At 39.9% G+C, this 17172-nt stretch overlaps 1 protein-coding gene across 1 annotated transcript in view; it reads right to left on the reverse strand.

Annotated features, from left to right (window-relative positions):
- Positions 1-17172, reverse strand: part of fam20ca (FAM20C golgi associated secretory pathway kinase a) — a 47023-nt gene that overhangs the window by 25007 nt on the left and 4844 nt on the right. The window contains exon 3 of the mRNA XM_040051709.1: positions 16294-16372. Within this exon, the coding sequence (XP_039907643.1) occupies positions 16294-16372 (79 nt within the window). The remainder of the gene's footprint in view (positions 1-16293; positions 16373-17172) is intronic.

Here is a 17172-nt window from a genome sequence, read left to right on the forward strand (position 1 = left end):
ACTTCAACGTGAAAGAAACCAAAGCTACTGCTGCTAGCAGTTAGCTAGCATTTTGCAATTTTGCATAATTTTAGAAAGTTACAATTTGTTCAGTAGCCTGTTGAACAACAGAAATGAGGTTTTCTTTTTGGAAGTAAGTAAAAGGAAAAAAACAGCGGCCGACAGCGCTGTAAACAACGGCAGACTTGTGCGTAACAAGCAAGCGAATAAGGAAGAAAATAGATTTTTAGACGGGAAACTGTTCTTGAAGTACAGAGAGAGAGAGAGAGAGAGCTGTGCATGAAGTGTGATTTTTATCAAAACAGCAAAAGTAAGAGGGAATTCATGACGATGTTTATGTGAAGCGTGTTCAGATCTTCTTTTGCTGCTGGTTCAGTCAAATAGTTTGGAGAGATATAAAACCTGCAGCTTTAGAATCAGCGCAAAAAGGGCGTAAACACAAAGTGCGGACCTGCTGAAACATCAGAATCAGCAAGCTGTCGGCTTTCAGCCCCGACCGTGTCCGTGCCGTCGGGTGAGAAAGGCGACATCTCACTGATTCTGATCCGTCAGCGGGTCCGTGCTTTGTGTTTATGTCTTTGTGCAGAATCCGTGTACCTGCTCTCATTTACTGTTTTAGCTGTTTGGTGGTTGTTGAAATTTTGGGAGGTTTAACCTGAGATTCTGGTGTTTGGGCAAAATAAATTTATATTAAAAAAATCGATTCAGGATTTTAATGAATCGATATCACGTTATCCAAGCTAGAATCGATTTTAATCGATAAATCGATAATCAAAACCCACCCCTACTTTACGCTGTGTATACTTCAGTAACATTTAAAACATGATTGAATTTACTAGAAACCTAAACAGTTTCATATAGCTCCAATTTCTTTAGCTAACATTGTTTTTTTTTTTTTTATCCATTTAAAGTAAGTGTGTGTGCTTTATATGTGTTCTGAGAGTTGATTAGTCAAGTCATTTTTTTCTCTAGTTTGCATGACTGTCAAATTAGTCACCAGAAGAAGAATGGCAGCCTCTGTATATATGCTGCTGACCTATTAAAAACAAGGACTGTTGCATTTTCAGAATTTTGGTGTCAAAAAAGAAAGTTCTAGTGATAGTCAGTGGTATCTGAAAGAAAATCAAAGAGAAGCTGTAACCTAAAAGACAGATAAAGATCATTTCTTCAAACCTTTTGCTGTCAGGAATGAGCATTAAGCTTGCAATAGTACAAACTGCACAACACACAACTGGTCGATGATGACTGACAGTAAACAACCCACAAATCCCACAAGAAAGGCAGTTTTATCAATACAAATATAGCTTGTAACAGACAACTTCTATTGTTTACATGAGGTGTAGTTTGGACTGAAAAGGCCAAAAACGGAGGGAAACGACTTTAAAATTTAGGTGAGACACTGAATAAAGGGCAACACAGACTTTATGGCCCACAGAGGGAATTTGTGTATAAAACGTGCTTCTGATCAGTTGTCACATTCAAATTGTATTCAGAATTTGCTCAACAGTTGTAATGTTTGCATCCTGTAACCATATCCAAGTTTTGTTATGGTTAAGACACCCTTCCCCTCGTTTCTTGGAAGTTTATTTCCATAGCTGTTTTAATGGAATAACTGACTAAAAGGACCAAAAACTACCTAAATACAACTATCACCTGTGCATATGTCTTTAAAAACAATATAAAGATTATAAAGAGAAAATCTAATGGTGTAACATGACATTTACTCTGCTCTTACTGTAGATTCATATACTGGAGTAAGACTGTTTTTGTTCATGTACACTATGTATGTTGGCTGCGTATTAGCTATGTGGATTATTTACTCAAAGGACAGGTCTTTATGCTTATAGTTACATTTCGTTTTGTCCCTCTCTTCCTCTCTCTCCTACACCATCACCCACAACAATTCTCAACAATCAGCAGTGTTCCCGCAGCACAGGGCCACACTTCGCTATATTTACATATCCATCCACAGTGGATTAGCTCTTTTCAATAGCACAAGTCTGAGGCAATCCTTCACGGGGTGTGCGATTTATGACAGGCTTTGCACAGAATATGAAGTATGAATTATGCAGAACATACACAAACACCAAGGGTATTCTTGGGTCAACAGTGATTAGATGTCAAAAGCATGAGCGTGGGAAGGTTTAGAACAATAAGCTTCATAATATGCCAGAGTATTTTGATATTGCATACTGACAGTCTGCTTTTCACCTTCCTCTGTATGTTTTTTACATAAATAGGCTTGCTGAATATTGAACGGCAGCTCCAAAACCACCTGTTTCAAAAACATTTTCAAGACGCTGACAGCTATACCTAACTGCATGTGTATCCACCATGACATGATTTATGTAAAGACTGACTAGGAACAGTAAGAAGAGTCCCTTCACACCACTGCAAATATCACGCACACCCACACTCTAAAAAGTCACAAAGAGCATTCTTACAGACCCTTCACAGTCTTTCAGCAGAAAATTCCCGCTCAAGCCTCTACCAGTTGTCTCTATCCCTCAGAGCTTCAGAAATTGTGAAGAAAAAGGAAATGAGAATAGGGAGGGACTGAAGCTTCAAAGAACTCTGTGATGTGGTAAAGTCTTGACACTCTGGTCTTACTAAAGAAAAAAAAAGGTCAGCTAACAGCAACGTCCAACATTACTTCTATAATCAAAACAAACTGGATAGCCTGGTGGGATCGATGAGGATTTTATGAGCTTTGCTTGTATGCATGTGTGCGCAAGATTTTGTTTATGCTGGCAACTAAAAAAGAAAAAAAAAATCAATGGGTATTACCAAGTCTTCATCTCACAGGGAGTGAGTAACAAGCCTCAGTATTCAGCATGACATACGAGCTGGAGCTCTGAAGTCTGAGAGTGTCAGTAAGGTGCAGAAACTGCAGAGTTAGCAAAAAGAAAGAGTGAGAAAGATACAGGGAGCAGCAACAATTCACCATGTGAATTATCTCCTATTTACTTTGCCTGATGCTGCGTCTTACTGGAAAGGTCTTGATGACTGCATGTCAGCATTCATAAAAACAAATTGAGGTTATTTAAGGGGAAAGAAAACGTCTCTGAGAGATTAGAAACAGACAAAATTCAAGGCAGAGTCCCTGACTGCAAATTGGCTTGTGACGGAGTCAGAAAAAGTGCAGTGGAAGGAATACGTTCCAAAACCATATAAATCATCCACTTAGAGGCAAGCTGGTCCATCCTCCTGAGTAGCCTGCGGTACAAACCATTAAGAATTTATTTGATTATTGCTAAGTAGTTGCTCAACAGCAAATGGCAATTAGAGAAAATTATGTTAAATCTTGGGAAGCATTAATTTTGAAGCCACACAACCCCATCACATTTGTACAACCCCCCCAACAACACACACACAAACACACATCCACGCACGCACTTGCTCATCTAGGACATGCCTGTGTGGCTTGGCCAAGAGAAGTTAATTGGATTGTCTAAGCATTTTGGATGTCCACTATCTTATCATCTGTAGGGGTGAATATCTAGAGATGTCCCATCCAAAGCAATCGCATTATCTTGACCCAAAGATAAGAATACACACTCATACTCACTCTTTGTATAAAATTATATTTGATATCACCTGTTGCAGTTGCAGATCTTCCTTCAACTGCCCCAAAATGATCTTCCTCTCTACTGGTTATCAGTCAAAGTGCAAAATTGATGACCTTAAAATGTAATGAGTTTACTTCAACTTGGCATGACGACCCACAAGATATTATGGCTCTGTGGGCTAAATTTGGACACACTAGCTATGCTGGCTCAGTAGCCACATGCTGGTGGTGGGAAATACACTTGGGTTTGAAATAAAATGTAATTATCCTCTAAGGTGCTCTAGCTATAACCCAAATATCCATGTATCCACAAACACATCCCCATCATCCTCTTCTTTTTCTCTTCATCCTCCGTCTTCTGATTTTCTCCTGAAGGACACTGTGGCTGCTGGCCAGTCACTCCCTTTCCCATCTGTGTTTACTTAAACTGAATGTGAACACACCGTAAAGATTGTTGGATGATAACATATATACACACACTAAAACAGCCACAAACATGCATGCACACAGCAGCAGACCCACAGAGAAACTTGGCATCGGTTTATTTTTGATAATCTCTGAAGACTTTGGTCTATAATAGCTTGAAGGATTTGGTACTATTTCTCCTAATTAGTCCAATGTGAAGTTTGTTAGTGATGGATGACCGTGAATGTGATTTGATTAAGTAGTCCCATGGTTTTTTCCCATGTTTTTTTTGTGTTTTTTTCAGTTCCCCAATGAATGTGACTGTTAATTACTCGAGAAGCTTTGGGGGATTCACAACAACCTGTTCTGTTCAGAGCTAAAAGTTACAAGCCCCAACAGTTCATCCATCACAAACAGCTCAGTTTTTAAGGGTCCTATCAGTCATTTTCAGTGCTTTCTCCACCACAGAGTGAAACCTAACTACATAAAGCTAAAAACTTTGATACCTACGCCGAAAAAAGCAATCAAAAAAGTCTATCCAGAAAGCTATTTTGTGGGCGAGGCCCCCGATTCGAGCCAACAGTGTGCGTGCTTTGTTTTTCCCACAGCTGAACTTTTCTATTTAGACCTGTCAACAGTCTTGTTGTGCTTAGTGGTTTGTGGTCAGATGTCGTTTCCTAAATAGAAACCATCTATCAGAGGCTAAGTGGTGGCTGAGAGATGTCATTGTGGTCATGAGTGGGTGACAGCGGCAAAAGAGGAAGTGGGGAAAGGACTGGAAAAACAGTTCCAAGGGCTGCATTTTATCCTTGTGTACGAGCTAAAGTGGGATGGCCCAAATCCAAAACACTTGAGGATAAAAAGAGTTAATTTATATGTGAAAGGAGTGAGGCGGAGATGTCACACTAAAACCAAGGACGCGTTTCGGGTAGACCCCTGTATATTCAGTTTCTAGTGAAAACATTGCTCAAAGGATACACAACAAAATATTTAAGTGCACCAATGAGACATCGATGGGTTTATGAGACTAATGAAAACGAGAAAAAAAGAAGTGGAGGACTTGGTCAAATATAAAAATGAAAGAATTACAGCAAGATATTCTAAAACTTTCTTTTTATTTATTACTGCTCATGCATCATATTGCAAGTTGTGTTCAAATGCAACATCTAGTGATAATGATGTGTTCTCTGAGCATTAATTGGTCTTTCTTGTCTATATAGCTTAGAAGAAGGTACAAAAGATCAGAACAGATCAAAAGTTGGTGCTGGCTTCATACACTCAGTTCAAAACTCATGGGGATTGGGCTTTACGCTTTAAAGACTCCACTGACTCTTATGAAAAGCATCTGAAGAAATGTTTTATACAGAAAAGCTTTTCATTTGTTGTTTTATGTTGTATTCTGGTGCTTTACATTGTTAGGATATGTTATATCTTTATTTCATAATTTTTATTGTGAAGCACGTTGTGATTTTCATCCATGAAAAATCCTATATTTTTTAAGTTAGTTTCCTTACTAACTTAATAACACAAGCACCAAACCCCAAAACACAGCCTTTACTAAGTTCAATAAAGAACTTTACTTTACTGCTTTACTTCTCTCCCAGGCTGAAAAAGTACTTTTGCACAGAATGCAGAGAATAAATTACAACATTTATGGCCAAACAGACAGCAAAGTCAATCAACTCCTCCATAATCAGGGTTTTTCTTCTTTTCTTTTCTTTTTCTTTTTTACATTTTTGTTATTTAAGAACTACTCAATACTATTCCATGAAGGATAATAGGGAAACCCAGCAGAAGGTGCCTAAAGGAGGAATCCTAATCACTTTATGCCTGGATTCTTCCTCAACTACATCCATTATAAGCGGAATGTCCACATAATTCCACAGAATTCATAGTGAAGACTATTACTGCATCCTCCGGGTGGACTCAGTTTCCTTTAGCGCCATTTTAAGGCAAAATATGACCTTCATCAGCCACTGCTGTATTTTTTGTTTTGTGCTGGTTACATAGTGTCTTTATTCAAGCTCCATGCCATACTTGCCAATTATCAGCAGCTTATGTCAGCATCTTATGATGTCAATATGAACTTGTTAGGATGCTGACATGGCTCAAAGCACCACTAGCTGATGGGTCCACTTGGAGGTCAGCTGTCATGTGAAATTGTAAGTCTGCCCCCGTTTGTGGATACATCCAGTCTCTGTCTATATTTACTGATGCTCTGTTCCCCAAAAAGTTGTATAACATGAGGAGATTAAACAGATGTGAATGTTATTTTCTCAAAAGTAAAATAAAAAAAAGTTTTACACATACACAAACATCAGAGTGACTGATCTCAGATATCTAAGGTTGCAGTCATTGTGTGAATAATCTTTCTAGCAGCAGCAGCAGCAGCACTGCCTCAGTCTCCCTACACCTTTAGCACAGAGACTCCTCTGTTTGCATCACTGCTGCCAGAGCTGCAAAAAGGAAGGTAAGAGGGTGAGAAGGGAGGAGGACGCCCAGGAAACCCCTGGATCAAATTCCTGCCTCTTGGTGAAACCAGACCTGGCTGCAGCCCCTCCCACTTCCTGCTCTGACAATGGGCAAAGGCAGGGAGAACCCTCCTTCCCTCCTCTAGTATAATTGATAAACAATGATTGTGTTCTCCTCCTCTTCTCCTGACCTCTGTCAGTAGAACAGAGGAGTCACACATGGTCTATTTGCCACCTTGGATGGCAGAGGCCCAGACAAGCACAGGCCTTACCAACTATGGATGCATTACCTCTGTGTGTGCTATTACAAAAGGCCCAAGTTACAGAGCTACAGTGCTTTCTCTCTGTCTCTCTGTTGAAGAACTGTTTCATTCATTCAGTTCAGAGAGGCATTCAGCTGGACTGTGATAGATCTATCTGGGAAAGGTCGTTATCTAATCACGGTGCTCGGTTGTAAGGGGTGGTGCGATGCATGTGGTCCCATTGTTAAAGGGCAACAGTTGAGTTAGTGACAAAGTAAGAATGAAGCAAGTGTTCTGTGTCATTCACCAACAGCTGTAACAAAAAAAAAAAGAAAACAACAGAAGAAGAATAGTCCTCTTTCTATCTAAGCCTGAACAATTACTCCCATTAGAGCAAAACCAGAGATTAAAAATGTTAAGGCTTGGAAGATTTTATGTCACACAGCGAGTGGTTATCTTTTGTGTTAAGATAAATGCTGGGTCTTAGTCACAGATTGTGGAGTCACCAAAGCATTTAGTTGACAATCAGCTCTTGCAAAGCTCCCTCAATCAAACACCATGCTCCTGCATACTCATTAAGATAAACAATGCAATTTTGTGTAATTTCAACAGCTATTCCTGCTCATAGCACAATAAGCACCCCAACAGGAACTCAGCACCTGGCCTGCTTTTCTTGCTTCAAGACGAAATGTTTATTTGGAATGTCTAGAAATCACCTCCTGAAGGGAAATGAATTTCCAGCGTTCCAGACAAATGCGGCAGCGACATTCCTAGCGGGAAGCTTAGGAATTCCCCCCATCTAGTATTTTGGACTATAATGATATGCTAGCACACATGATCAACATTGCCATGCACAGCAGTGGCAATGTCAGGAGCCACAACAAGAATACATAATTACAAAAATATGATATGCTTGTATGTGGTATAGCACATGCACTGGCTGAACCTAGAGGCAAGGATGCAGAAGTACTTGTAGTAGGTCTGAAATTCAAATATTTACTTTCTTTTTTTTTTTTTTTTTAAAAATCTACACATTAAATTTAAAACCTATTCGTCAAAAATGAGGGTCTGTCTCATGAGGAAGTGTAACAGTGAGTAAATGTGTTCACAGCGTGGCTTTGGATGATGGTAATGCATTCTAGTCACTGAGTTAACTGCTGACAGCTGAGAATGTGCCGTTGCTGCAATGTGGTTAAAAAAACAACAACACATGACCATTTAAGCAATCAAACATCAATCATCTCCTGCAACTCGGCTGGCCTGTAATCGCATTACGATTAGGCTACTCGCAGCTCTGCCTCATTACGCTGTGAGTGCCTAAACACTTGTTAAACAGAGAGAGGGAGAGAGAAAATGGAGAGAACCTAAAAATACAGAGCAGAGAGGCTCTAAACAGAGGCGAGTGACAAGCCGAGGATTAGTACTGCCTCAGCGAATCAAACAAACAAGTCCAAAAAGGAGCGCGGATGGAAGGTGGAGACAGAGAGAGGGATGGACAGGGAGGGAGGGAGAGGTGGTGATGAAAACAAGACTTCCTCAGGAGTTGACCTAGTAAAACATTCATGAGAGAAGTCTTTATGTGAAGTTTGTGTGCGTGAGCAGGGAGGACGTGAAGGGGAGGGAGTTTAAGACTCGGGAGTCTAAAATAAGACGGTCCTCTGCGTTTTAGTGTCTGTGTTGGGAGCCTACAAGAGTGTGCCTGTCAAAACAAATAAATAAATAAATAAGTTACTTGAGATTTGAGACGACATGCAGGCCCGCTTGGTGCCAGCTGCTACACTGCGGACCTCTCGAATCGAGAATAGACACCGGAGTGAGACAGAACCCAGAAGTAAGCGAGACACGAGAAGAAACGAGGGACATGAAAAGAAGTGGATTCTTTTGAGAACGTCCAGCAAACAAATGGAAGACTAAGTGACTCAGTGGTAATTATGCAGAAAAGCTGCAAGTGCTGCGGCACCCAAACACTTCCTTTATTGGTGGGACATAGTTAGATAATAAACAGAACACACAGAAATGATTGACACTTCAATCAAATCATTTCACAGTAAATGTTCTGCTAAGACCTCACTAAGCTATCTTACATTCCCAACTCAAACAGCGCTTATAGTGTGTGCTGATGACTAGGAAAATGTGATAAATTACTGAAGGCAGGTGGCTGTACAGCTGTTAAAGTACAGCACTAATTAACCAGCTCATCTCACAGCCTACAAAAGGTCAACCTATCAAAGAGCCCACACACTGATTACACAGCACACAGACACACATCGAGAGAGAGACTTTGAATTTGAACGTCTAAATATAAATAACCCACATTTTCTGCTTCAACACAGTGTGTAGCTGAGAAACTGAGAATTTCTTTAAGGGGTTTTGCTTTCATAGAAAAGAAAAATATGAATCAGAGCAAATCTGAGGGCAAAAGAAAAATACTGGAAATGTATGTATGAGATAGAAATCCGTGTTTAGTATTAACTTTTATGATAGTATCAGCCCGAAGCTTGACTACACAAAGTTTTTGATACAACATCTAATGAAGAAAGGGGGGATAGGGGATAAAAGAGGTGTATAGAGAAAGGGAAAGCAGAAAAAGCCTCTGTAATATAAGCAATCCTGAGCCACATTAAAACGGCTTAAAGAACAAATTAATCTTAAAGACCTACAGAAGGAGTCAGACATGCTCAGAGCCTAAAGAAGAACCGCTGGGTTCAGGCCCTTGCAGGCTGCCTGGCTGCGAGTACAAAGCTGCATGAAAAACAGATGTTGTGAATGCCTGACACGGTAATACTGAGCGTGTATATCTGTGTGTGTGTAGACAATGAAACATAAAAGACAGTTAGAACCCTCCAGATAACGTTTGATAGCAGATGTCGTTTGCAGAGTACAATATATTTCTCTGTGTTTGAGTTCCTCAGCTTATGATACAGAATAATGTAAAGTTTTATAGCAGGAGAAGAAATTACAAGTACATTTACTACTTCAGTGGTACTGCTATACATTTAGACAACAGTCACTTAAAGGTAAAATAGGCTTAAAAAGTACACTTTATTCCAAGTACCGTTGCTTGTTGTGCAAAACTTGGAATCTTTTTCAATGTCCTATGCCACTGTTTCCTAAACGTCCATATATACACTCAATGGCCACTTTGTTAGGTACACCTTTTCAACTGATTGTTAGTACAAATGTCTAATAGGCCAATTACATGGCAGCAGCTAAATTTATTTAGCCATGCAGACATGGTTAAAATAGCCGGCTGATATTTAAAGTTAGATAAAAGATGATTTAGGTGACTTTGACATGGTTGGTGGTGCCAGGTGAGTTTGAGTCTTTCGCAAACAACCATCTCTATGGTTTACAGAGAATGGTCAGGGTGGTATAGAAATATATCCAGTGAGCAGTGCTTCTCTGGTGAAAATGCCTTGTTAATGTCAGAGGTCAAATACCCACTCATTATAACCAGGATATGCAGAAGCGCATCTCTAAATTAACCTTGATGGAGTTTTGCTACAGCAGCACAAGACCACACTTAGTGCCACTTCTACAGTAGATGGCTGCTTGCAGCTGGAGTGATACCTTTGATAATACCTCCAACCACTAGGTGGAGCTTTGCATTTTCCTTCCAATTTAGTGCTTGAAGTGGGAGAAAGTTGATCAGTTACTTGTGCTTTTAATTAGCGAAGAGCTAAGTGGTTTTGTGATCATGCAAATGTGCCAGAGGGCAACACTGTGATTGTTGTATTTTATTATGTTGTGTTGTGCCTCTTTGTGGCCAATCAGCAAGAGGCAAGCTGATTTATTGCTAAATTACATGGAACTTTGATCATACACAAATTGGGTAACATGCATCGTTAAATCTCACTACAGCAGATCCTAAGTGCTAAAATAGTTACTATTGTTTTTTCAGTCTGTTTCAGAAGCTAGTTCTTGCCTAATACTTGCACAATAAACCAGAACAATGAGATTCAGTGCTTTCAATTTTTCACTTTAAAAACTAATCTGTACACTAATAGCACTCCAATGTGTCTTAAAAAAAACGAACCAATTTCACAACATTACAAAAAAAGCAATGGCATCAACATGAATGTCAACACAACTCGGAAATGTTGTACAATAATGTTGCACAACATATAACCGTTTCTTTGGCTGGACACAATGCAATCAGCTTTTCCACATAAATCTTACATTATTTTTCATAGTGTTTCTTCTGACACACACACACACACACACACACACACACACACACACACACACACACACACACACACACACACACACACACACACACACACACACACGGTTTGAATATCAGTTTGTTCAATATTCTATAGATGCACAAATAATTCTGAATGAATTATAAACTCTTACATTAAAAACAATCCAATCACAGACACATACACACACTTAGCAAAGAAAGAAACCTCCAAAACAAACTACATAGTGAGCGTACGTCACACTTCACTTGAAATTTATAGCCTCCTCTATTTCTGTTCCCTTATAATCTAACCACAGTAGCTCTTTTCAGTTTCTCATTGATTGCAACATCCCAGTCAGACAAATTACTTGGCATCCCAAGGTGCTGCTCTGTCCCCTGGCACCTAAGACAGTGCTGCAGGGGCAGCTGAAAACCTGATGAATCCCTCCCTGCCAAGTGCCCTTCATATGAAAGGGCTGATGAAGCCACTAAATCATGCAGCTAAAGTTTACATAACCTATCAGCAAGTGAAAAGATAGATTTGACAACTCAGCTGAAGCTTTTCATAATATGCAAGATTGAGGTCAGAATCATCATAGAAAACTTCATCACGGACGAGACGACAGGGGTGTTAATGTGAAAAGATTTGACGTTTCATCACATTTAAAGTCTCTCTTTGCGCTTCAAGGCTTTTTGACTTGTCACAGTGAAAATCATTAGGGAAGTGCTAAATGGTGAGTGGTAGGAAGTGAATGAGCTAGTTTTCTTTTGTGTGTGCAGGCAGAGTGTGGCCTTGCAGTCATCACCTTCTCCGTAATATACCCACAGCTCTGAGTGAGTGGTTACAGCTGCAGCTTGGCTCACTGCTCGCGGATTTTCCAGTACCAGCCGTCCCTGATGGCAGGAGCACGAACTCTATAACCCCCAAAGAGTCCTTCTCTTTGCAGCTTGTCTGCAAATATGCGTACGTGCGTGTGTGTGCGCTACAGCTATCTGAACATCTGTCTGTAGTAACATGCCTGATTTGTGTTTGTTCACAGAACCTTGAGCTCAGATTGCACCTCTCAATATCTGTCCATCTTATTAGAGCCAGCAGTATTCTCGAGCCCACAGTGGCTATGTTTACAAAGGAACAACCCAAGACCAAGAAAATTTGATAAGATCTCAAAAGTAGTTTTTGCCTTTTCCACCAAAATTGTTGAAAAGGCTTCAGTTAAGTCATGGTGTTGAATTACAGAGGGTTTTTTGTGTTTATGCTCATAGTTACAGGTGTGCACTTTGAGTTCATGCTTGCAAGCATAAACAAATCTATTAACCTGCATTTGTTGAAAATACTTTACCTTTTCAGGAGCTGGACTGCACCCCCAACCCCCCCCTTCTAGGTATACGTCTGCAAAGTCCTACTTGCATTTATACCACACACCCCTTTCTTGTTGTTTGCATGGTCCCCTCTTCCTCTTCTTGTTATCAGATTTTTAGACTCTCTCAAATGTATCAGGACCTGGGCCCGATCCTCAATGAAGCCTTTCCCAAACATCAGCTTCAGGCCTAGCTCTTTGCAATCATTATTAAACTTTTGTCATCCACATCTGTGGTCGGAGTCCTTGCTAGTGAACTGTCAGTTGGTATAAAGATGCTCATTATCTGAGTCAATGAACATAATTGTTGTCTCTTTTTGGTTTAAATTACAGAAAATAGCTATAATAGCTATTAATAGTTGGGTTTGTATAAGGGAACTATTTGAGGCAGTGTCCAGCATTAAAACTCCCACAACAATGACAAGCCATCTGTTTTTGAACAATACCCTTCAGCACTTTACAAGAATAAATGTAAATCAATAGTAAAATTATTCATCTTTTGCAGTCAAATCAATAACAAGAACAGCAAGAAGTTTTTTTTTCTTTAGAGGACATTAAATGGATTTAGCCCTAATAGAATTCTCCATCTGCAGAGAGGATCCATAGAGAAATATCAGTTATAACTTAACAGTAGGCGTACAGCAGCTATGAGGATGATGATGGCCTACAATGAACCTGTGGTTATAAAACAGCCTTTGGATGATAAAAACCAAACAGCCTCTTGGGTGTTGCAGCTATGAGGCTTCCGAGCCAACCATGTTGGCTTTACTAACGCTAAGAGCCAAAGCTTGTCAAATTTGATTCAGTTCATGCAGATGAGGACATATTCAGATTCCCTGTGGTTGCTGAATGCCTGTCCTATATACAGTATCTTGTAGCTCATGTGTTGACATGTAGTGAAACTTATGCCTCCATAAAACAGCTCTCAACAGGACTGAGGTTTGTACATTATCAAAGGTAATCAGTATCATTCTTGCAATTCTGAAACCATTCTGAAATGTGAGACTATCAACAACATCAAAGGGAGGGAGTCGAAACAGAGCTGTCAGATAGGATGTGAAGGAGAAATCAATTCTTTCTTTGCATATCAGAGGCTTTTACCTCCTCTCTCAAACTTTCAAACCTCCATTTGACAAATCTATTTAGCATTACATAAACATTATAGCTCTGTATACACACTGTAACCGGGATCTTGACAGGGAATAGGAAGGATAGGCACCAGGGACATAAGCCAGACAGACATGGAGGTTTGGCATGGAGTATTTTCTCTCAGCCTGTAAACATGGCTCTAGCTGGAGGACCCAGTTCTTTGACAGGTTGGCAGTACAAATTCGCCCCAACCCTCTGGATTACCACAACTACTCATTTGTCTTCCATTGTCAGTACTCCGTCTTTTCACAAGCCAGTTTCCCCTATTTCCATAACAGCCTTAGAACATTTTATCTTACAACCATCTTATATTCCTAACTTCAGTTTCTTTAGTCTATTTTCTATCAATTTTCACTGGCTACAGGAAAGATGGCCACAAAGTTACACCACCAAAATTGGACTCTTTTTGACTCATACATTTCATACTTATTTGGAGACATGTCTGTTTGGAGACAAGTATGTCTTGCATATGATAAAAGACTAAGTGTCGATCTATTGGTATCGGCATTTAAAATGACTGATAAATGAAAATTTAAAAAGTAAAGATGAGTTGGTAGAAACACCATTCAACCACGTTATTAGTGCTGACGTTGCAGAGTTTGTCCACCAGGGGGTACTCTGCAACTTGCCTGGTATGCTACTGTATAAACACAACAACCAGCTGAGCAGAGTCAAGCAGAGTGTAAACAAGTAAATAAATAAGTACACATAACAAATGTTACAAAAATCTGTTTATGTTTTAAAGAATAAAATATCACCCGATGTGTTGGAATCTCCCAATACTGATATCAATATCGGCCTTAAAACTCCGGCCTTACATATCCGTTTGGCTCTAGATATGATTTACAACAACCCAAACCAAGGACATCTGTACATGCTTGGTAATGCAGGATATTACACACATTTGTCTCTTTAAAGGGAAAAGTAATGACATCTTTTTGTGGGGAAAAACAAATTGTAGTTTGAAGACTAAATTAGCACCTTCTACTCCAATCTGGGATCATACTTTAAATCATCAAACATAATTATAAAGTCAGTTAGACAGATTTAAAAAAAAAAAAAAAAACCTCTGACAATTTTTCTGCACAGGAAAAAAAAAATCTTGTGGAGGTGTCTGGCAAGCTGTCAGCTTGTGCAAGCTCCTGGCCTATGGCAGTGTAGAAATTTGCATTTGGCTCAAAGGAGGCCTGAAACATCAAAGTCTCTCTGATGCACCACTTGATGCTGCACAAAGGGACAGGTGAAGAAAAACAAGTCGACACAAGAAAGCACTGAACTACTGTACCCAGAATGCACTGGTTCCTAAAATAAAAGTGGGACACATCAGTGCACTGACAGAAACAACAAAATGCCACACCGTGCTTGAACAAAAGCAGAGACAAAGGTTATGTTTCTACATTACGACTCTCAGTAAGCACTGATATTTTTGTATTTTCGCTCTGTGGAATTTTGTATAACATCTGTAAACAGTTGAGACAGTTTGTGACAGTCAAAGCAAGAGGCTTGAATAAAAAATATGACAGGCTAAATAAGGAGCCGTGGGAATCGGTAGCATGTGATTCCGAAACTGTCAAAACTGTTTCTGATGGCAACTGACTGCTTTACTTATCTACTTTAAGAAATCACAGATTCTTTAGCATTTTAAAGTTTGGTGGATGGTGTAACATTTCAAAACCCTGCTGACAATATTTAAGCTTCCCCTTTCCTTTGACTTATTACTTCATTAAACTTAGATACTACCCATGCAAGCGCCCGTATTACCTAGCAGCAGCCCCTGAATGATTAGACCAGTAATATCAGATTTACCCAGCCAGACACATAGAAACCCAGGGTAATCACCGAACTTAGTTTACTTGACTATGACTAGATGATGCCTGCTGGGTGTTGGCTCCTGCTGTGTTTAAAATACATACTCAGACCGCTGTGCTTTGAACCACATATTCTCTGAGGCTAATTTTGCAAACAGTGCCACATGTTCTAAAGTTCATCCACTAATTGACCTTGAAATAATTTGGCAAGCTGGGACACAATGACCAGTTGTTTGAGCACACAGAGTGCCACTACCCTAATGTAAAAAGAAGACAAATGAAGAGTTTGAACACCTGCACTCGCTGAATAAACTTTGAAAACATGTTGCAGGCTCTCTCACCATAAATCAGTCCAAGAAAACAGTTCCAAACTTTTCACAGTTCATTGTCAAGCTAGCACTGCATTCACACGTCTGCTTTCCTAATCCTTCACTGTTCCTCTTATTTATGTGACTTTGGCTTATGTGGTAAAGGGCTCGGTACAATTGAAATAAAGAACCATCCTGAACTACACCTGTACGATTTGTTGAGTTATGACATTATGAACTTGTAAAGCTTTACCTCTCTCCCTTCCTCCCTCTGTCCCTCTCTCTCTCTCTCTCTCTCTCAAAATCTAATACTCTCCACTGAGGCTCTCATGTAGAAAACCATTCAGCGTTTCATAGCAATCAAACCTGGCTCGTGAGCAATTACTTCTGATCGCAGCCCAGTTGGCCTGGACGCTGTTTATCCATGTCGCCATGGGAATTCATTGGGCAAAACTCAGACAGCTGAGGGAGGGGGTGGGGGTATTTCTTTTTCAAATGCAATGTGCCATTGCCAGTATGTATGCCTCCCCAAAGACGCCTTCACGATGGCTCAATGCTCATTTTAATTAACACATAAGCCTGCTGATGTTAATTAAAAAAGAAGACAGACAATTCCCCATCAGGAGAAGGTCGCAAAAAAATGAGGGAGGAGGGGAGATGTGTAGGTGAACACGCAGCGAGATGCAATGACAGTGCTTGGCACTTATTCATCTGATACTTTGTGTTGCCCTCTTTAAAACATATGCAACTGGTAAATCAAACTGAGTGTATCAAACAGACTTTTGTGTTACTTACTTCATAGGCTTGAACAGTGCTTGTCCATAGTTCTGGAAAGTCATGATCAGCTTCAGCTGGGTGCCTCCAGATTTCATGGCTGGGAGGAAACAAAATGAGCTGTTAGATCAGCATCTAAACTAAACTGTCTGAGGCATAAGCATACATGCAAAAACACATGGATGCACTCAAAAAACAAAAACAAAACAAAACATGCACAGCTGTTTTGTTATTTGCCATTATGGAAAAATGTAATTTTGCATGAACACATAATAGAACTATCACATCTGCTGGCCAATTTCCTAGACACTGTAAATGCAATCGTGCCAGTCAGGAGCTGGGTGTGACCGAGAGCAAAAAGTGGCATGAAGAGCATCTGCTAAAAACTCTGGCTAGTTCTGGATTTAACAGAGGGTTGAACATGAAACGGACAGTTTATCTGAATGAAAAAGAGCGACTGTGTGTTCTCGCAGCATGCATGCAACTTTAGAAGAACATGGTGCTCTGAGAATGACAAAATATCAGTGATTGAGGAAAAGAAGCCCCTTCAATTTTAGTACATAAAGTTCACACACGCTGCCTCAACAGGAGCACATTGCTGAGAATATTTTAGGCACATAGCACATTATTATGGTTTGACTCCAGGATGCCTGAACCTGTTGTTCCATATCAATCGACCCCTCACTATCTGTCTGTTTGTCCAATAAAGTGACCTAAATGTAGACTTCCATCCATGCGTGTTTAGCTACAAGCTACATAATATAAGAAACATGAGTCTCACCAGATGTTTGTCTGTAAGCCTTCATGAATTGAACACATTGTCAGCAAGTTTCTTGTGCACACTGGATTCACTGTAGCGACTTCCCTTTTCATTCCCACAAATTAACCTCCTGTACTCAG

The sequence above is a fragment of the Simochromis diagramma genome, unplaced genomic scaffold (assembly GCF_900408965.1).
Source record: "Simochromis diagramma unplaced genomic scaffold, fSimDia1.1 OVJJ01000321.1, whole genome shotgun sequence".
Classification (NCBI taxonomy): domain Eukaryota; kingdom Metazoa; phylum Chordata; class Actinopteri; order Cichliformes; family Cichlidae; genus Simochromis; species Simochromis diagramma.